This window comes from Pelmatolapia mariae, linkage group LG20 (genome assembly GCF_036321145.2).
Source record: "Pelmatolapia mariae isolate MD_Pm_ZW linkage group LG20, Pm_UMD_F_2, whole genome shotgun sequence".
In the NCBI taxonomy this organism is placed as follows: domain Eukaryota; kingdom Metazoa; phylum Chordata; class Actinopteri; order Cichliformes; family Cichlidae; genus Pelmatolapia; species Pelmatolapia mariae.
This window is the reverse complement of record NC_086244.1, coordinates 21859424-21881407: the sequence shown is the minus strand read 5'-3', so window position 1 is coordinate 21881407 and position 21984 is coordinate 21859424. Positions and strand designations below refer to the sequence as shown.

The following is a 21984-nucleotide window of genomic DNA, read 5'->3' as shown; positions in this document are numbered from 1 at the left end:
AGCAAAGAAAAACAAGATGTTCTGAGCACTCAAGGAGAATTTTCTGACGATCATTTGGGGCAGAGGTTGTCGGAAGCAGGTGATGTTTCATGCTGCTTGAGGAATCCAAAACTCCTTTTTAAAATAACGTCACATTTTTCCAAGCCCGAACCTAACCCAAGGGAGAAGCACATTCACATAAATGCTTTTATGAGCTCTATTTTGAAGGGAAAACGAAGAAGAAAGGGAGAAGAAAAAAAGAGTGGTTAGAAATTCAATGGCACGGGAAGATTTTACGTTTTTCTCACATTCTTACATCTAATGTCATAAACGCCTTCCTCTTCCTGCTATCAGCCTGAGAAATGTACTATCACTTTATACAATTCAATCAGCATTGGAAAGAAACCATTTACATTAAGAGACGCCCTCCCCATCGTCTTGGAGGTGGTCCTAGCCAGAGTATTATAGTTTTGTATTTTTTCAATAGTTTTTATTTTTATTAAATTTTGACTTTCAGCTTTTCAGATTAGTTTCAGTTAGTTTTCAGATTTTCTTGTTTCAGTTTAATTTTTATTGTTTAAAAATGTTTAGTCTAAATCTTGTTAGTTTCAGTTTTAGTGTTTTATAATTATTATGTACGGAGAGCATATGCCAGAGGCAAAATTCTGGAAAATCAGTACATGTATTACAATAAAAACACAAAACCCTCTGGAAGCCACTCACTTATAGACAACCAGAGTCTCAGCAGAAACGTCCATCAAAGCCTCAACAGGCAAGTAGTAAAAAAAAAAAAATATATATATATATACATATATATATATATATATATATATATACACACATACGTATATATACATATATATATATATATATATATATATATATATATTTTTTTTTTTTTTTTTTTTACTAAATTAACAAATATTAAAACTAAGATAACTTGACCTACCCAATAAAGGTTCATTCACTGTCCTCAGACCAATCAGGTTTGCCAATTGTGAATTCACACCCCATGGTTACATTGTCAGCCCTCTTCTGTAATGATCTAAACCGTGGTGTATTAAAACACAGCAGGCCAGACAGTCTTCACTCACCACCAGCCAACTTGCTATATTTTCCTCACTCAAATTTAATCTGCTTCCCGGACATTAAAATCAAATTGAAGGTTGAAGCTGTTTTGACTTACTGGAAAAAAATCCAGCATGCATTGCCAAGGCACGAGTACAAGGGGACAAAACAGGACCTCTGTGGAGCGATCTATAGATTTTAAGTCAAGGGTTTGAAAAAAAAGAAAAACTGGGCCAGTTCCCAGAACTATTGGGCACTGGGGGTGGATACTTTAATCCTTATTGACTTAGTTATGGTTGATGCTGGAAGAATGCAGTATAAGTCCCAGTTTTCTTTGGTATGCTTTTTTAAATGATTATGGCTACATTATGCTTTACATGAGCTACTCTTTGTAGGCTTAAGTGGCTGATATAGATGTTTTTCATTTCAAAATACTGTATGGCATTGTCTCTAGAGTAGGGCTGTCATGATACTAGAATTTCAAAGGTGATACCAATCTCCAGGAAATACTCAGTATTTAATGCTATGTTCAATATCACAGGAGAAAAAATGAGTAAATTAAGATGTGCATATTTAAAAAAAAAAAAAAAAAGAACAGAATAACACTGCTATGTGCAAATGTAAACCACTACAGCCCTATTTACTTTCTATGCTTCCAGCAAATTGGGACCATATTGCGTTGCTTAGCAAATGGAGTTGAAAGGGTAGGTTTCTTTTTCAGATTCAGTCTGGGAGTTCAAGAGGAACATAACACCAGTGTCGGCACCAGAGTATTTGAACTTGACAGGCAAACAACTTTGATGGGTTGGACGTTTGGGTCAAGTCACTTTACTATTCTGCAAAAAATAAAATAAAATAAAAAAATACAAACAAAATAAAAAAGAGTGCATCCATGCTGTCATCTATGTGCAATTTGCAATTTTTAAGAAAGTTCATACTTTAAACCTACACCATATGGATTAGAGTATCTTCACATTACACCTACAGGAGTACCATGAAGCTCCCAGCACACAGTTTTTGAGCTGATGTTAATCCCAGAGGACGTTTGAGCCTTAGAAGTTACTGAGTTAGAAGAGGGCTGGCGACTTTTAATCAATGTGCACCTCAGCAGTCTCTGCTGCTCTGCCAGTTTGCTTGATCTACCACTTCGTAGCTGAGTTGTTATTGTTCCTAAATGCTTCCTCTCTGGCACAAACAATTGATTTTGGAATATCTCAATAATTATTTCTTGCTTGGGCTGCAGTAACTAATCAGCATTGGGTTTTTTTGACCTTTTCTACTAACTTAATTTCACTAAGTTAGTTATGTTTTTATGATGTGCCTGAACCCCCAAGACTTGTCCATAATGCTGGTGCTTCATAAAATATTTTAGACATAAATAATTATGTTATCCTGTTAAATTAACAGCTCCTACAGTTTTATTATTGTTTTCTAGCTGCTATGTTTATGATAGCTTAACAGACAGCTAATGTGGCTAAAACTGCCATAAGGTAATTGCTAAGAGTTTAACGGCTATTTTTAATGTGCACTGGCCAGGTTAATGTTTATGATAAATGCTTAATGCTCAATGTTGAAAAAGAAGCCTTATTGGCCTCTTGAAATTCTTCATAAAACCCAGGGGTTCTTTAAGATTCTTGGCTAGTGTTTTTGCACTACTGTTCCTGTGTTTGGCTGCTAGTGGGGGGAGGGGCTTTGCACTTGCCTATCTGAAGTAGTGCTGTGTGAAGTAGAGCTTTGCAATGCTGCAAACTGATACCAAATAAATACAGGAGCAGTATTGCTCATACCAGTAATGATACTTTTAAAGTATGAAGGCAGTTTATATATGGAATAGCAGTGTGTCATTATTTATGAAGTAAATCATCATCAGTTTGCAAATCCTGAACACATTTTAAGACCATTAAAGACCACTAAAAGCGTTTCACAATAATTTGATTTTCAACCAAAGGAGGTGAACACAGCACAACTGGTATTGATACTGTTGCAAATGAGTGTCTAATCTGATGGTCTGTATGAGTATATTTTCTTTTTCTGGCAACCCTACTGTCTAGAGAGCATTTCCAGAAGGTTGCCAGTTTTTGGTTGGCCTGTAGTTCTGACCAAAAATGGGGCTCAAGAACTTCAGTTAGTGTAAATCCCATAGTCCGTGTTTTAGATTTTAATGCAAGATTTTCCATTGGTTTTCTTTTTGGTTGGCTAGTGAAGCTTGTTTTAGAGAAACCTTTGGGTATGTTACTTCAGTTTAGTGCTCATGTATTAACTCCAGTTTGTTTTGGTTGCTGGAATTTTGGCAAAACAGACTGTGGTTTGTTTTCCAACTGCAGGCAGTGTGGTTTTTGAGTTGTAATGAAGAAACAACTTTTTGATTTGTTGTAGTGGTGGGTGGATGTCAGAGATTGAACTCCTTTCCAGCCTATAAAAGCTGTACCATGTGTTCACTTGGCCTCCCTCTTCCACCCACCAAATGTTTTTGTTAATTTATTTTCATAAAATTATATTGAATCTATTTCAGTGACTTCCCTCTTGTACTTATCTTGAATCACTTTGTGTTAACGGGTACATTGCTTTTTGCAGCACAGGGAAATTTTTGTTGCTAAGCAAACTGGGACCAACCATGTAAACACCAAACACTGATTAGCCAAAATGCTAAAACCAAGACTAAAGACACGTCTCACCTGTTGGAACGTGGACACTGGTTCTCTATAGTGGTGTCCTGTGGGTAGTAGTGTCCAGATACTGGGAGGTGGCAGCAGATGCTTCAGTTTGCAGATATGAGCTTAGTGCATCGGGCTTGTTCTGGTGCACATAGCAGTAGCTCAGATCTGGGGAGCTTGGCCATAGCGTCTAACCTCTTTGCCCAGCTCGTGAGAAGCATCTTTTTTTCCAGTGTGGCTGCATTGTTATGCTAGGGAGGAGGCTGAAAAGGGCAGGTCTGGTCAGCAATAACGTTTCATTAGCTGGGAAGGAGCAAGACATTGCACAACACTATCCATATTGTCAACATCAATAGTTTTTATGTTGAAGTTGTTTGGTGTATGGTAAATATAAAATATGGAGGATCCTGCATGAAAAAATACAACAGTAGAATTACAAAGGTTATACCATATGTAAAATATTTATTTATTTTCTTTTCTTAAATGCACACCAGGATGAAACTTCAAGGGTGGGTTGGGTTATTGTCAATTCTAATATTACATCAATAATTACTGCACCAGCTGCAGACATTTCTTAAGTTTAAAAGGCTCACTTTGAACTGATATTCCCTTTTGGAACACAAACTCCCACTGCTGAAAAGAAAAGATGATATCTTAAACAAATTCCAGTGTGTAAGTGTAATCACCCATCACTTAATTTAAGCTATAACAGGATTCTCTGACCTTTTGAAAATGCTTATTGGTTAATTGTACACAATTAGATGAAGGGAAGCAGCTATCCAGCTCTGTTGGTTACAAATTCTGCACATAACCACCGGAGTCTAACATTTCATGGTTTTGCTTTTCTGCAGATGATAAGATGGCACTAAATACTAATGTCCCAACTAATGTGCTTTAAACGTCGTGCTAGGGAGACTTGGTTAGTTCTTGAAAGAAAATGTGTCTTAAAAGATCTTGAATAAGCTTAAAAGTACAGATATATAAACTACTGTCTTTTAGTTTAATGTGTTCATTTTAATTTGTGATAAACTGTTTTTCAAATGTTTATTGTATCACATTAGACAAAACTATTAATGTTACTAATAACAAAGACCTGTCTTCATTTTGAAAGTTCAAAAAAACATTGTGTAACAGTAAATTGCCATAGCATGGGATCTCTTTAAGCAACATTGCTGCCTGCATGTTAATTTAAGTTTTTAGTTTTATACAGTTTACGGTTAAAAAATATTTGGTAGGATTAGCATAGACTGCATCTTACAAAACATTGGTTGTTTAAGTAGGTTTGCAGCTCAGATAGTTGTTGACTCACACTAAAAGATACATTTTTGCAGTTTTTTGACTCTTGATCGAGTGCCAGTATCAACCCTCGCCTCTCTGCACTCTATCAACAGATAAAATCCAAAGCAGACAATTCATGGATGTGAGGGGCGAGGAAGCATGACAACTCCACTGTCGCTCTGCTGTAGTATGAGAGGACTTCCTTAACCAGTTCAGAGAAAGTGGAACAAAAAGATCTGACCCGAGCACATGACAAATCTACATTTTTAGATTGTTATCTATGTTTTTTTTTTAATCTGCGTGTCCTCTGTCTGCTAAGCAAGCAGAAATGCCTTCCTTTTTTATTCACTCATTGAACGACCTTAAAGGTCGGCATTTTGTTTTGTTTTTTTCTCCAAAGGTTTTGTCATTCAGAGCGTTTTATAAATGAGATTTACTCTGGTAAAAACAGCTGAAGCAGAGTAACTTGTTTTGCTGCAGAAAAAGGCAACTCCCAAAGAGAGGGATCATACACTGCTGAAAAACTTGAAAAAGCATGATTTGAGTTTGAAAACTAACTGACATTACGCCAGCCGGATTTCACTCCTATTGTAACTTTTAGTTGCGTAAATGAAAGTCACACTGTGCCGACATAACTGGAATGAAACAGAGCAAGGTTTCACATTACACTTTCTAGCACATACTCTATGGCTGACGTTTAATTGTGTACCCAATTGTCACCTAAAAATAGGCATCTTTATATTATTAAGCGACAATGACAAATATTTCTGTGAAGACTGCGGTGTGGTTGATTAAATCTGCTACAGCAATCTGTTTCCAAGTTCAGCCTTGACTTCCACATGCTCATATAATGCATTAGCCAGACCTAGAAGGAAAAAATGCAGCAAATTTGGACTCAACTTGAAACTTCAATTTTATTATTTCGTCAGAACAATATAAGTATATATAATTCGGTTGTGGCTGTATGACAAATACAATAAGCAAGTCACACAGAAAGAAACATTGTATTTGTTGGTGAATGCATATTCAGAAGGGGTTTAGTGCAACTGGTTCCCAAATATAGAATAGGAATGCATGCATGCATGCAAGAAATGTGAGGATGACATTCCTTAATATGCATCCCTTATAATTTCTTTAATATGACTTATTCAGGTCATGTGTTCACGTAAAAACCAAGCAGGGGAAGACCCGGACTAAAATTAAAAACATCGGGAGATAGCAGCGAAAACAACAAGAAAACAGAAGAATGTGGTGAATATTTAAATTCCTGTCAGACTGCTGTGGCAAACCCTATCCGATTATTGCGGCGATCAAACTCTGTGTAGTAGCGTGCAATGAAGTTGGCTCCCAAAATCCATATGGGACCTGTAGGGGGCGGCACATCCAAGCCCCTGAAGGTAACGGTGCAGACTTCCCCTTCGATTTGTGATTGCTGGAGCCACAAAGAACACATGTATTATAACACAATAACACACAAAACAAAGTGCTAGAAGTAAATGTCTACTATTAAAATTGTACTCAAAAGTATTATCTGCATAAAGGGATTACTGGTGTGGTCCCTAATTTTCATATTTTATAAGCTTAATATTACAATTCACAACAGCAGAATTAAAATACATGTAGTGCTGTAAAAATGTATTAAAAGAAATAGAAATACTTCACTAAATTGCAAGTACCACAACATTGTACTTGACTGTAGTACTTGGGTAAATGAACTGATTTACGTTTGAACAATGCATGCTTATGTTAATATGGTTCAGCATCCATCAACACTCTCACCCATAATATATAATCCTCCTGTGTGAGCGAGTATTCCTGGCCACCGAGGTGGAACGTGACACTGGGTAACATCTTCACAGTATCACAGTTGACTTTGTACTGACAAACAACATAGAGTAATAGTTAGTGACAACTCATGAATTTCTGCAAACATGCTTTTTTGTGGGAAACTGTGTTGCGTGTGTAAAAGCTTACTCCACTTTCATCCAGCTGTGCTCCGATGGTTTTCATCAGCACGGACACAGAGGAGGCCGGGCCTGTGATGTAGGAGGAGCCCGTGTCGATCACAGCTGTGCAGCCCTCTGCGCAAAACATCATCTCCCTCCCCACAGAAACACTGAAAGAATGAAAGAGGAGGTAGAAATGGAAACACATGTACTTTCTGAATGGCTGCACCTTCGTACTCATGAAAACACATTACATGATGGCAAACAAAGATCATACCCTTCCATGGTAAGTTCCCATTTGCCTGTCTGTCTGGTGTTCATATAATTAAAACTTCCAGTGTAGAAGTTTGGATCTGTTCCACCGAGGACAAGCTCTCCACCTGGGGAGCGTTTTGGGTCCCTGAAAATTATAAACAAAACACCCTTAAAGCTGTGCATTTTCTCTTTGACAGTAGAAATTGTAATTTTGCTGGTTCACACAGGTTGCTGAGCTATATCACATATTAAAAATACAGTACTGTGCAAAAGACTTGAGCCACTCCACATTTCTTTATATTTTGTTTCCAAGGAGTCAGACTTTCTTGTAGCTTTTGAAAGTGGTATTGAGCAATATTGTTCCAGGATTTCTGAAGATCTTTCAAAAAATTTTCTTTGGACATGTGCTTCTTTCTCACTCACTTTCAGTCCAGTGCTTCAGTCCAGGTGAATGTTTTTTTGTGTTGCTTTTTTATTTGTTTGTTTTTTAAGCCATTTAACACTGACCTATAAATCATTCAAGCACACAAATGGCATCTAACTCAAGGGATGAACACACATAACCGACAACTCAGAACAAAGAACACATCCAAATCACAATCAAATCTTTGGGCATGTTATTAAGCCTCTTGCAAAAGCACAGTGTGTTCCCATTTCATTATCTGTGAAAAATGTCAGAGACAGAATGGTCTGACAGGCATAAAGTAGTATTTTTTTTTCAGCAACAAGGTGATTCTCAAAGAGCTAGTAGCCAAAAACTTGGAATATCTCAACGTATTGTGTTGCGTGTCCATAAAAAATGTGAGAAAACTGAACAAGTAGAGGACAGAAGAAAAAGTGCCACACCTAAAAAAAACAAAACAAAACCATAAACAAAAACAAGCAAAAAGAAGAAAACATCTACAGCAGATAAACAGGATCTGAAAGTCATGTCGTTAAGAAAAAATACACCAAGGACCTGTCACAGGATCTGACAGATGGATCTGACCCTTCATCTGATCCCTGAAACCTCATCAGAAATTGTCTCATTGCACAGCTGTCAAGAAGGGGAACACAGAGAAAAGACTGAGGTATGCTCCACTAACATCTGGAAATTAATTAGCAATGGCTTTATTATTCAGCATCACACTGATCCCAAGCACACCGCTATTGCAGAAAAATCATATTTTGACCAAAAATGGAGCCAAGGTAGCCAACATCCAAAGAAGAGTGTAACAAACCACGGCAGACCTGATGACATTTCCATGCTTCTCCCCATACTTTATTTTATTACTTATCACACGGTTGCTGTTCTAACACTTCCCGGCTGCAGCTTCCCAGCTGCCAGCCACACGTACACAACAACAACAACTACTGACAACAAGCACCGCTTTTTATGCCGGCGAGGCGTGATTGTAGATACCGTGCAGGTGAGTTCATCTCACCTGCACAGCATCACAGGCCATGCCCCGCAACAAAGAGCACTAAATATCCTTCAAGAAGCCGGAAGAACTATTTCTGAAGACTACTTAGAAAAATCCTGCCTAAGAGAGTTTGGGCTGTTTTAACGGAGAAAGGTGATACCAGTATTAACTTTCAAACTCACTGGTTTTCACATGTCTTACATTACAATTAAATGCTGCAAATATTTACCACTTTCCTGGCAAAATGTAGAGTGACGAGAAGTGGCTCAAGATTTTTGCAAACTTCTGTAAATAAAAAGAAAAAATCCCATTCCCTCTGACAGTAAATAATGATCGGTTACAACTTAATCGTGAAGGCACCTCAATTTTTAATATGTTTATTTCAGTTATACCTACTTCTTAAATCTTACATAAAAAATGCAAAAGAGGCCAATTTCATGAGTAAAACATGGGTTAATGCATGTTTCATGAGACATCCAACACATATAAAACACAAAACATTTATTATATCTTTTCACTATTTCATTTCAATATGGGATGTTCCTTTAGCTTAAGTTAATTCTTTCGTATGGCGCTTCCCACAGTCAAAGAAAACATCATAATATATTTTCAACTGGTTTATTCTGGATATAACCAAGTATAATAAATGACAAAGAACTATGAGAAAATACACATAAATTTTTTTCTCTATTTTCTCACAACACCCTTGTGTCTTACCCAGATCCAAATCCATCTCGTATGATCTTCTTCAAGTTTGGGTTTTTCTTCTAATTCTAACTTTTTCAGCTCAACAAGTAGAAATTGAAAAAACGTGATCCTAAAATCTAACAGATGTTCTGACGAGACATTATTTATAGTTATAGTGTTTTTCTCTCTGATTGATCAATTCAACACTTGGCAGCAAGTTCATTTTTTCACTGCAGCATAAATATCGTTGACAGCTTGATACATTTTCTTCAGCATCTAAATTATTGTCATTATTATTTTTTTCCTCGCGCAAAAGCCTTTCATATAAAATGTCAGTTCAGTTGATTTACTTATACCCACCTGCTGTAGTAGATGGAGAAAACTTCTTCTTTGAGGACTTGTTGAGACATGATACGATCGAACACTGGGGTTATGCCATCAATGGCCGCGTTGGGGTATCCCATCCCCAGCACTCCATCAAACTTGGCAAAGATGAAGGGCATGGCAGACAGAGCCGTGGCTTCAGCAAACACTTGCACTACTGGGATACCACCAACCTGCAGCAATAAAACACTGCTAGTCAAAAGTTTAAAGTGTAGTGTGTAAGAGGAAGTTTAAAAAAGAAACCAAACCCATTTAATTTGTAGGTTTCAGACTTGAAACTCACCACAACCACATCCTCGCTCAGGAATCCCCTGACATTTCCAGAGGCATACTGGATGGAAAATCCTGTTCCATTCTCAATGTAAGTCCGGGATTTGGAAGCATCATACCTGTTGTGAGTAACTGAAAGTTGAAAAAGCATTTAAGTCCAACAGCGAATGTTTACCTGGGAAGTTTTAATGAACAATGTTCCCTAAAATATTGCATCTATTTTTTTTATTTGGCCAGTGAGCATAAACTAATGTTGGCATATTGTCATCTTCTAAGTTCATTAAGTTCACTAAGTTCAGAAAAAAATGTTTGAATATGTGCACTTACAACAGGCAGTGGAGAACGGTGAGCAGCTTTGCGAGGGCACCCACAGGTTGGCTGAGCCTGTGTCAAACACCACATTGAACATCTGGGCCGGAGAGCCAATACTGATTTCTCCAAAGTACTGCGTCTATTGGAAGTGGAAAAATGTCCCACGTCATTGTTGTTTGAATAGTTTTTCAAAGGTTTTCCCACGTGTTAAATGTCACTTTTAAGGCCAATGACAGAGAAACGTGGAAAGTCTGACTCATAAAAAGAGAATATTTCAAGAGGCTAATTCAAAGGCAAGTCCATCTGCTGTTGTCGTGAAGACATCTCAATGCTCATCCAAGAGCAGAGATGAAACCTTTAATCATAGAGGCTAAAGTCTGTTTCTATCTTCAGAACTGAAATAGCAAACACAGGTGGTTTCAGTGCTTCATTTTCTATCACCTGTATCATCTGTAGCTCTAATCAATGGATCACATTAAGGTTTCTCACATCCAAATAGTTGGTTAGTGGCGTGGGAACAGTTCCGTTGTTGGTGTCAGCTATGCTCTTCTGGGCCAGCTCAGTCATCACCTGCTCTACAGAAACCCCCAGCTCCTGCAGAGTCTCTCTGATAGATGGCATCTTTTTCAGGGCAATTCTGAAACCAAAGCGGGAAAGAGGAAACATTCTGAATGAATGCAAAGAGGAAACTCGATAGCTAAGGACATGTTAAAGAGGTACATGGAGTTTATTTTCTGTGCTATGTATCTATTAAATATGTCTGGTGATCATCTCAGTATGAACCTTTAACAAAGTACAGACCGCTTTGCTCTCAGCACCTAGCCAAATAGATGAACAAAAACACATGTGAACCCAAATGCTGAAATCATTAGCTTTTGTAATGAATCAATAAAACACATTTGTTTTCATGTCCTTATATAATTTATGGTTTACTGTCATTACAGTTCTCCAGAATGTTATCTATAATGCTAGTGCAGAAATCCAGCGAGTTAGATCCTTTAAGCAAATCAGGTAGGCATGTAAATGATTCTTCTTTTTTTTTTACCTTCTCAAAGCATGGCTAGTGGTCACTGTCAGTGATAGAGCAACCAAATATATCCACTGATTTATCAGTAGTGCCATGGCGACTTCTCGGATGGCAGGAAGAAAATCCAGGCCACTGATGTCGGTTCTGTATATAAAAGTTGGTTTTCCTGGTTTTGTGAAAGCTGTCTCTTCTTCTCTCTCGCTCTCTCCGATGTCGTGCACCTCAACTCTTTTTATACCATGCCCTCTTTTAAGTGCTCTCACCCATGGGCCTGGCTCTGGTTGGGAGCTTTCCTGGACGTGACCACTGGAAAACAAGCCCTTCTTCCCTCCCCCCACCTTGCACTCTACCCCTCTGCCTTGATCACACAACCTCCTCTGTGATAAACAGGTCCCAGTGAAAGATGTGAACTCTGACCCCTTAAAAAACACTGATGACAGAAAGCAGGGGTGAATAGGTCTGCAGATTGGTGACGTAGGTAACCTGGAGACCCTGTGTGAAGGGCTGTGAGAAAATTCGAAGCAACCAAATGATGCTTTGAGTTGTCAGGACAGATTAGCTTGTTTACTAAAGTCAAATACAAGTCACGTTAAATCCATATCTCGCTGTGCACTTTTACATTATTTCTCTAATCTGCTGATGATTTCATTTTATTAGATCAGGGGTGTGAAATTAGTTTTAGTTCATGGGTAGCCGGCCCAGTGTGATCTGAAGCAGGCCAGACCAAAAAATCTAATCCATAATAACCCACATAAACACCTACAAATGTTTCCCTTTGACTTTGGATTAAAGAAGTGCATTTTTGAAAAATGTTCACATTTATTGAACCAACTATTTACATAGGTCATGGGTGATGTCTTTGTCAAAACACATGATAATCAAGACAAAATTGAGAAACTGAGCACCTGTGTAACTCAGTGAGTGAGCAGGTACTGATATGCCACGTGGCCCAAAAGTAGTGGCCTGGGTTTGAGTCTGACCCGTAGTCTTTTGCTGCATGTCTTCCCCTCTCTCTGCTTTTCTTTTTATCTCTACTGTCACTATCTAATAAATGCAAATGCTAAAAAAATAATATTAAAAAAAGTTCTCTGCAATTTTCTGGCAAGTGATGTATGACCCTTTGGAAGACAGCTGTGTCTAATAACATTAGATTGGGTTTTGTTCTTGAAAATAACAAAAACAATGATAATAATAATGATAAAAAAAACAGGATTAATTTTTATTAACCAAATGTTCCGATTAAAACCCAGTATGACTTCAGTTTTTAATAAAAGGTCTTGTTGTGGTTTTTAATATGTCTGCATTTAACACACCTTTGAATTTCTTCTATGTGAAACAGTCAGGTTTTACACGTCTGCGGTCTTCTTCTGATGCAAATTCAGAGAAGGTAAGGACAATGCATATCTGTAAGTTCAATTCAAGGTCTTAGAGAGTGCTGGCAGGAGACAGAGCCCATGCTGAGTCCATTACACAGTCCAAGCGATTGGCAGCGTACTGTGTTTTCTTATTGTACCCTTTGCTGCTCTGCTTAGACTCAACAAGACTAAACACCTAGTAATTTGTGGTAGTGCTTACTGGGTTTTACCACAGGGAAGATTCCCACGGTATCTTGCCTGTCACAGCTGTGTGGTGAGTTGGTACTGTACTGACCACCAAGTCAAGCCAGGAGATATGTGGAGGTCCATGTCAGGCGCAAGCTCAGACAACCGTAACAGAGGCCAGAGGTCAGCGGCTGAGATACTCCCTGTGGACAGATCTTCCAGGGAATGATGCCATGTTTTCATACAGATTATAGAGGCAGAGATGATTTACAGCAGAGTTATATTGCACTATGTTCGCTTAATAAACACTGGAAGATTCTACAGCCACTATTACCAGCGTACTTTCTAAATAAATGCTTTTTTTTATAGTGATGACAAGTGACAAAGGGATGATTTACAATAATAAAAACATAAAAAGACTTTTCAGCTGAATCTGCAGCTCTCCTCAGCTTAACGGGGCTTTATGGGGAGTTTAAGCCCATCGTTTAGATATCCGGCCGAGCATTACTGCTTTGGTTCACTCTTACTGCAAATGCAGATACATTTAGACACCAGCAATTCCACACAAAGCAGCATTCAGCTGCTATAGAGATCAAAATCAGAGAAAACAGAGCAAATAGAAGCAAGAGAAAGGGGAGTGTGTCAGGCTTATATGCATCTTTGTTGTGTTTACAACTGTTTCAAGTGGCCAATAAAATAAGTTATTGCAGGTTCAAAGCTTTAATGATTGATTTTTTTGGCTTCTTGGCGGATGTGCAAAAAGCCATAAACACATTATTATTGTCTAATAAAGCTGCTGTGGTGAAAGTATTAGCAAACTATTATCCATTTGCCAGTTTTACCAGAGGCTTGTTTTAAAAAAATAAAAATGAATAAAGAGGAGGATATGGACAAGTATTACCTTATCAGTTTTTACATTTTTAAGACACATGTTACTGAGGAGGCCCGTGCCTGTTTATTCTTTAATACAATTAGGCCTTACAAGCAGGTTTTGACAGTGCACTTTGGCAATCTCACAGACATCTGACTCTTGACCTGCTAGGTTAAATGGATACCCATAAGTTTCTTTCCCACACTGCCTAGGGAGACCCATGCGTCACTCCTGCATGGCCTCCCACCTCTCCAGTTAGTCTACTCCACTGGTGCACATGGGAAATGTAAGATTATCTCCTGCATAACAATTTATATGAGTTTTATATTTGTTTTTTGTATGTCATTAATATTTCCTTGTAGACCTTCACTTCAAGCCAAAATTTAGTCTTTGGTCATGCAGAACTACTCAGAACCGTATAATTATAAAACAGGCGAAAAAGCTGTTGAAAAAGGTGCAACAGAGCAAACCTCAAATGTGTTCCTGCTGACAGATGCATATCAGAAGCAGAATTCGTGCGAGAAGCTATTGCAGGGTTGCGTAGGGACTCCGTTATCTCTCATAATAAGAATGATAAGAAGCAGAGCAGTGGTTGTTAGCAGGAAACGAGACCCAAGGAAGTTATCACTCAAACAAATAAGCCTGACTCCCAAAGCCACAAAAATGCAACATTCTGCCCATCTGGCATGCACATAAATGCGACATGTCACTTTTTCTAATTAGTTAGTTCATATAATTAGCTACAAAAAAAGCAGCGAACAACAATTTGGTTTCACAGATTTTATGCCCAGTTATGTTTTCATCATTTGAAATCCATGAACTTCAAATTAGGAATGATGAGTCTGTGATTCCATCTGGAGACAATATGTATGAAAATATGTGGGGCAGTCTTCACATCAGGAGGTAAAAAATGTCGAAATTGAGATCAAAGGTGGCAGTAAAATCATGTTTTATGTACAACAGATTGATAGCCATCCTCAAAAGCTTGAGTGTATGATTACATTTGATCTTACACATTTTGTTTTTATTTTATATATTGATAGTTGGAGTTATCGTCCTGAATTGGTGCTTGAATTTTCACTAAGAAGCAGGTTTTTTGTTAAGACCTTTTTGCTGCTTGATTTCCGACCAGCAGAGGGCAGCATTTGACTGAAAAACCCACTAGGACAACTCTCAGGAGTTCTTTCTGTTCATTGATCACATGCAACTCAGAAGAAAAACATTACTTATTAATCTCCGTGAGTCTGTTTGTAGGATATGCACGTGTGTCTTCATCCTTACACTTCAAGATAAAGACTCATCTTTCAGCTGCACTGGGACAAGCTACCTCCAAAAGAATTGACATGATGTCTGAAAATCCCTGTTCTTTATATTCAAGCATTTCCATTCTAAAATATTTATAATAAATTTATAATTTAAGCATAAAATGGTATAACTCAAGGGATGCACAGTGTTAACAGACGACTTATTAGAAAAAAACAACTAGTATTACTAGCAGCCTGTCCCAAGAAACAAATTTGCCCATTTTGTTATTTAAATCTATGAGAAATGCCAAAGATAGCATAGTTTGACTGACTTAAAATAGTATTTTTGCTCCAACAAGGTACCAAAGCCAGTTGCCAGTTTACCAAAGCCTCATCATAAATGGCATCAGTGGAAGGGTATCTGTGAAGAAGCCATTCTTAAGACTGAAAATCAATGAAAATAGAAATTATAAGGGTAAGTGTCATGTTTGTGGAGTGCAGAAGGCTTGGACCCGAATGCAAGATGCAGCAAAACAAGGTTCAAAAACAACAAGTGAGACATTTATTTGTCTGGAAAAGTCAAACAAACAAACAAACAAACAAACAAACAAACAAAAACCCAAAAGACAAAAACAAAAACAAAACTGAGGTATAACAGCCAAAGTACAAGGAGCCCAGGGAAAACACAGAGGAAAAGTACAACACAACAAGGGAGAAGTAGAGGATAATATATACACAGGAAGACAGTGCCCACTAACAAGGGAAGCGGAAACAGCTGGAAACAGCTGGAAACAGCTGGTGATGACAATCAAGACAGGAGGGAGGAAGCAAAACTAAACATGAGACTAGAGACAAATGACTATCAAAGTAAAACAGGAAATGAAAATCATCACAACTAAAACCCAAAGAGAAGAAAATAACAAACTTAACAATGTACATCAGTAAGTGGGAAAAATAATCCCGAATACTACTTAAATAAATTAAAAGAAGGCTTGCCTAAAAAGGTGGTTATTTTCAAGCTCACTGGAGTTATATGACGAGACATGAAAAGATTGTGAAAAAAAAAAAGTTTTGCGCTCTATCAACATTAACTGCAATTCCCAGAGAGCTCTATTAGGAAGCAGGTGCACTGTTAGGACAAAACAGCTGGAGAACACACCAGAAACCATGGCAACTGCACTTGTTTTGCTGCTCAGTGTTTGCGACTCAACACAGTGTGCCCATCCACCTGGATCGATGAATATTTAATAACAGCAGTCACACAGTGCCTTAATTATAGGTAAGCAGCTCTGGTTGGTACTTGCTTGGCTCATACTGTACATCTGAATTACTCCAACGTCTGCTAATTGGTGGTAGTGGAGTGCATAGATAGATACTTCCTCACCACTGCTACCACTCTACTCCTACCACTACAGCTACTGCTAATACATCTCCTACTGAAAGTCTTACTACTAGTGAGAAGTTACTCATCCAACATGTTTAATTCACTGGTCTTCTACGTGTGATTTCACACGGTGATGCTTTATGATGTCACATTTTGTATTGTTAGGGCCCTCTGCAGGCCTGGATGCTAAAACTGGTTCAGCAAATAAATCCTCATTCAAGACCATCAAAAAGGTTTTCATTTAGACATTATATGCTTGATGTAAAATAGAGGCATAACAGATAAACATATTTTATTAAACCACCACACCGGAAATACACTGATTGACTAATAGATTGCATAGTATGGCCTACATTCTACATCAATCAGTAGTAGTAACATGTAATCAAGTAGAAAACAAACCCACAAATGCCAACATGGATACAAAAAATGTAAAGGTAAAAGTATACAGACCACACAAAGACAATCTTGAAAGACTCAAAACAAAATCCTAAATGACAGAGCACAAACCTCATAAACAAACTTTTAACAAGTTCCCCAGTTCTTATGCTCTTTCACTCTTTTTAAATAAGTGCCATTTTTAATTCTTAATATAATAACAAGCATTAAAGGCAGTATCTGTCAAATCCATTACATCTTTACAGAATAGCAAACTGAAAGATGTTGTGGTTACTGCAATCACAGCAGGATTGTGTGTACAGGATATCCTCATTTAAAAAAGACATCCTCCTCTAATTGCTTAGCTTTGTGACTTCCTGGACAACAAGCACACATATCCTTGCACCCACCAAACATCCTCTGTGTGGCGTTAACAATAATGGGCTGACTCATCTCTGAAGGAGAACAATGGAAATCTCTTATTGTATCAGTTTGATTGTTGTTATCTGTCTTGTGTGCCTGTTTTTTGTTTTTTTCCTCTGGTGCTACTGTGACTGTCATTACTCATCCAGAAACACAGTGCTGGATAGATAAAACTGTGATATCAGACCAGAGTAAAGCACTCTCAGACTGCCTTAAGTCTTTGCTCCATTTTTAACAATTGGCGTGGGCTAAACTAATATGTTAATTTTGACATGCTGAGGTGCCTTCAACTATGTTCAAGAGATTATTTCCCTTTAATTAAATATAATTACATTGGTTTTTACAGGAAGCAAATAAATACTTATACTGTAAGTAAATTTATTCTGTAAATAATTTTTAGTACTGTATAACTTAATATATTTTAGAGGAAAGAAGAAACAATTACACTGTAAGTAGCGAGTCTACATAAAAGTAGCGTCTCTTTTTCTGTAAAATACATGAAAGTTAGGCATGGCATCCTGATATATGATATAAGTTAAGCTAAGCTAAGCTAATTATCTATTTGGGAATCACTTTGTTGGCACAAAAGTCGAGAAGAAATTGGAACAAATGCTTTGTACCCATTATTGTAGCTACTCTCATTTATGAAAATTTATAGACACAAAGACTGGACTGAAAATGAGTGAAAAAGCAGCCAATATCCAAATAAAAACTTTGAAAGAACTTCAGAAAACTGGAGAAACAGGAGAACTATTGCTCAAGGCCACTTCATTGTATTAGAAGAAAGTCTGGCTTCTTGGGAGCAAAATAAAAAGAAAGGAGGGGTGGCTTAGGAGCTAGCTGCCAGCTCAAGTTTGCAAAGAGACTGGGAGCAAAGACAATGGCCTAGCTCTGCCCAAATGTAATAAACCCAGCCTACCAACACTCACTATAGAATGCTCACATTACATTTCTTTATATGCAGAAACAACTTTTGGTTTTTATGATTTTATAGAATATATTGGCTTAAAAGACTACAGTTCTATAAAGACTAAGTTGGAAAGTAGGTGACTCAGAAGAGCAGCTGGCAGGCAGACCGGAATCCATGAAGATGAAGAGGGATTCGAGGGTAGGCATGCAGATGAGTTACAGGTAAGTATTTTTCCTTACAGGTGAAGAGGCAAACTGGAAAGCTCAGATGAGTGGATTTAAATTAATTTTCATCTAATCAGTCCATAAATTGTGGCTCATCTCTGTACTTTCTTTCTTTTTCAAATTTCTATCTGGTGCTCCAATTGTATTATATTTTATTGTTTATTAAGTTTTTATTTTATTATTTTAATGCTGATGAGTGGGTTTTCATGGAATTCATGGAACCTCTGCAGTAATTTGGACTTCAGACAGGTTACTATGGAACAGACAAGAAAACAGGGTTGAAAAGTCCATAACACAAGGGCTAGATGAAGACACAGTGAAACACAATTACCATCCACAAAGGTGCTAACGATCTGGTGGGGAGTACCTGCATAAGCCGGTCCCATGATGAATGACTATAGAACTGGTGTGAAGGTGAGAGCCCAGGAAGGAAGGATCTTCTCCCCGTAGGCTGTCCATTGAGGAGAGCCAGTCCACCATTCCACCTCAGTGTAAGAAAAAGAGAAGCAGCGAAAGAAAGGGGGCTAGAGAGAGAAGCCATGGAGAAAAAATGAGTGAGAGAGAAAGAGACGCAGGGAAAAGGGAGAAGAAACCATGACAGTGTGTGGTTTTTCCAGATATCTCCACTTTGGTCCTGTCTGTCCCAAGGACATTGTTCTGGATGTTTTTCAGTTTATTCAGATGCAACTTTGCAAATGCAAGCTGTGCTGCCATGTTCTTTTTATTGAGAAGAGGCTTTCTCCTGGCACCTCTTCCAAACAAGACATGCTTGTTCAGTCTTTTTCTAACTGTACTGTAGTGAACTTTTAAATTTAACACTCTAACTAACGCCTGTGGTGTCTATTGCTCTTGAGTTTTTGCAGTTTCTCTGCACAGTCTGACTTTGGAGTGCATTTGCTTGGATGTTAATTCCTGGGAAGACTTTTTAAAAAAAAAAAAAAATGCTATCAGTTCTGATCACGTAGATTCTCAGTGCCATAAAAGTAAAAATATTGTTTACTTATATTTCACACAACATAATTAATCACAGGAAATTAAAACATAGTATGAAATGTTATGGTTGCTCTGAAGCTTACCATATTATTTAAATCAGACAAACTGTTGTTTAATCATAACTTTGATTACAATACCTAAAACAAAGCTGATGCTTAAATTCTTTGGAGGATTAACAGATGCATCATAAACAGAGCAAGCTAGACAGCTAATGTTATTTAACATAAACCATAAAAAAGACACATCCATACCAACTGATTCTTCATTGTATGCCATGAGTTGAACATGGCCTCCTCTCTTTCAAAGATTGTGTCACACTCCTTTGAGACAGGCAGTCACACAGCTGATCAAACAGTAAATCTGATTTTGCCTAAACAGCTTCACTAACTTCCTCCTTCCAGAACTCCAAAGCTTGCTTTTCTTTTCAAAGGAGAACAACCTCAAGTTTATACCCGATTAGTTTAGCCACCATAAAAATAGCCGACAAAGTGAAACACTGGAATTCTTTTATGACAGAATATCAGGTCTAAACTGCTCACTGTTCTTGAAAAATACATCATAATTTGTGGTCTGTGCCAGCAGCTAAGTCGGATTGTCTGCTGCCTATTTTGATCTGTGAGTAGAGGTGGAAGAAAGTCATATTATCTTGTTTGGTGAAATATTTTTAAGTCAAGCATGAGATCTGAGGGGGATGAGAATCTCGTGGTTGGTAATAAAGTGCATTAGACTGGGATATGTGGTTACGTGTTAGTCTGGAGGCAGGAAATGTGTCTGTGAGCATGCCAGTGATGTAAGTTAACTTATCTTTGGAAACATCATGGTCTGTATTCAGAATCTTGCTAAAGTTAACAATAAAAGTAGATTATCATTACACAACAACGCACTGGCAGGTAAACAGCCTTAAAAGATCTTAAAAAGTGTGGGGGGTTTGTTGTTTTTTTTTACCTTTGACTGCAGCAGAAACTGTATGTTTTCTTTTATGACAACCTTATTAGCAAATATTATTTCTACAATAGGGTCACTATTTACTGAATTTGCTCAGCTTTGATATGTTGTATTGTGTAACCTTTGCAGGCTGTATGTAGCTCCATGGTTTGCTCACATACACCTCATGGTCCTTACACAGTTTTTATGATAATGTGCAAAATACATATTTTTTATCCTGCATCAGATTTTGCCAATAGCTATATTTTTATGATTACTCAGAAGTATTAACTTTTCCAAGAAAGGTAAAATGTTTAGCTGTTGTTTTGAAATAAATAAATAAATAAATAAATAAACAAGGATCTAACTTTTCTGTGCACAAAAAAATCTCCCTTCATGTTACGCATCCATCATTTGTTTGTTTGACATGAAGTGCAAATCACAAAAATAAGCGATGACACCGAAGCTGCAAACGGACATAAGCATGGCCCTACAGTATTTAGAGGCTGGTAAGAAAAGAAAAATGAATAAAGTGGGAAAAAAGAGTTAACAGCTCTATGAAAACTGTATGTGGGTCAAGCAAAAAAAATCCAATATTTACTTATCCAGTATCTGACGTTGTTATAAAATGTTAGAATTTGATTCAATAAAATGATTGCCTGTCTTATGTGGATTTGCTATTTTTGTGAAGTCATGTTTTATGTACATAAACAAGCTAAAACATCTGCATTTGACATGTTACTACAGTTAAAATCACATAAAAAAGTCATTATAAAAAAATGGTGCATTAACATTTGCATTATTAAAAGATACTTTTTCAGACCAATGTGGGCAGAAACAATACAAAATATTCATATAATTTTGTCAATCCATTAGTCCAGTTTCAGTGTTTACTATAATATTTTGTGACTTCTGCATTCTCTGTTTTTCTTTCAACATTTGAAAGTTCACTTTTCAATCTTTTATCCTGCAGCAGATTCTACAATTAAATATATTTTCTGTGATCACACAGATGTCTGCTCTTTTCCTACAAGGATAACATGTTTTGCTGAGAGAAACTCCAGTTTAAATCTAATATTTCCACTGACTGCTGCACTGCCCAGTGGACTTACTTTCCACATACTTTCTAGGGAACAAGATGAGATTGGGAAATATTAGATTTAAACATTTGTTTTGCCTGGAAGCTAACATTTTATCCTTACAGTCAAACTGGTATATACTCTATTTCATGACATGAAAGACCCTTGAAGACATAGCCTGCTACAGGACAAAAGGACTGAACTGATTCCTATATAGAGCTTTTCTACTCTGCTTGAGGACTCAAAATGCTTTATACTAACCTCATTCACCAATAAACACTCACTTTCATACATGCGCTTTTTTCTATGCCTAAGTGCTTTCTAACATTTAACATTCATTTACCTTGTGTCACAGGTGTCCACACGTGCAGAATAAACAATTTCACAACAAACAGTGCACTAGATTAGAATTTGCATAAATAACCAACTTTGTCTTTTTAAAATCTCTTTGCTCTGTTTCCCAGACTAAAGGCAACACGAGCTTCTTCCCTCCGCTGCTGCAATGTTCTCTGTGCCTGAATAATTCAATATTGCTCACTGTCTGCTGCTGTTGTGTACTGCATGGTTAAGAGCCAGTGAAGGGGAAGGCTCAATGCATGGGGACAGGCCTTGTTTTCTACGCCCGCAGCCAAGCGTGCATCTTATGTAAGGGAGGGGGTTGGATGGCCAAAGTACAACATCCACAGCATAAAAATTCATGTCGCTTTGTCATCATGTCTTTTTCCAGCCCTAGTCTCACTTTCCATAGTA

The 21984-nt window shown here is 37.5% G+C and overlaps 1 protein-coding gene across 2 annotated transcripts; it reads right to left on the bottom strand.

The window, feature by feature from the left end:
* Positions 1–6046: 6046 nt before the first annotated feature.
* On the bottom strand, positions 6047–21669 carry ren (renin). Of its 2 annotated transcripts, XM_063464197.1 has the most exons (10): positions 21578–21669; positions 18606–18762; positions 10726–10873; positions 10252–10375; positions 9938–10056; positions 9631–9827; positions 7203–7325; positions 6954–7095; positions 6759–6857; positions 6047–6411 (listed from the first exon to the last, which is right to left on the bottom strand). In XM_063464197.1, exons 2-10 carry the CDS (start codon positions 18716–18718, stop codon positions 6250–6252), a joined length of 1227 nt encoding a protein of 408 aa, XP_063320267.1. In that variant the 5' UTR covers positions 18719–18762; positions 21578–21669; the 3' UTR covers positions 6047–6249. The 2 variants fall into 2 exon arrangements, with proteins under 2 accessions (XP_063320267.1, XP_063320268.1); XM_063464198.1 differs by lacking the exons at positions 18606–18762; positions 21578–21669 and adding an exon at positions 11282–11375.
* Positions 21670–21984: the final 315 nt, after the last annotated feature.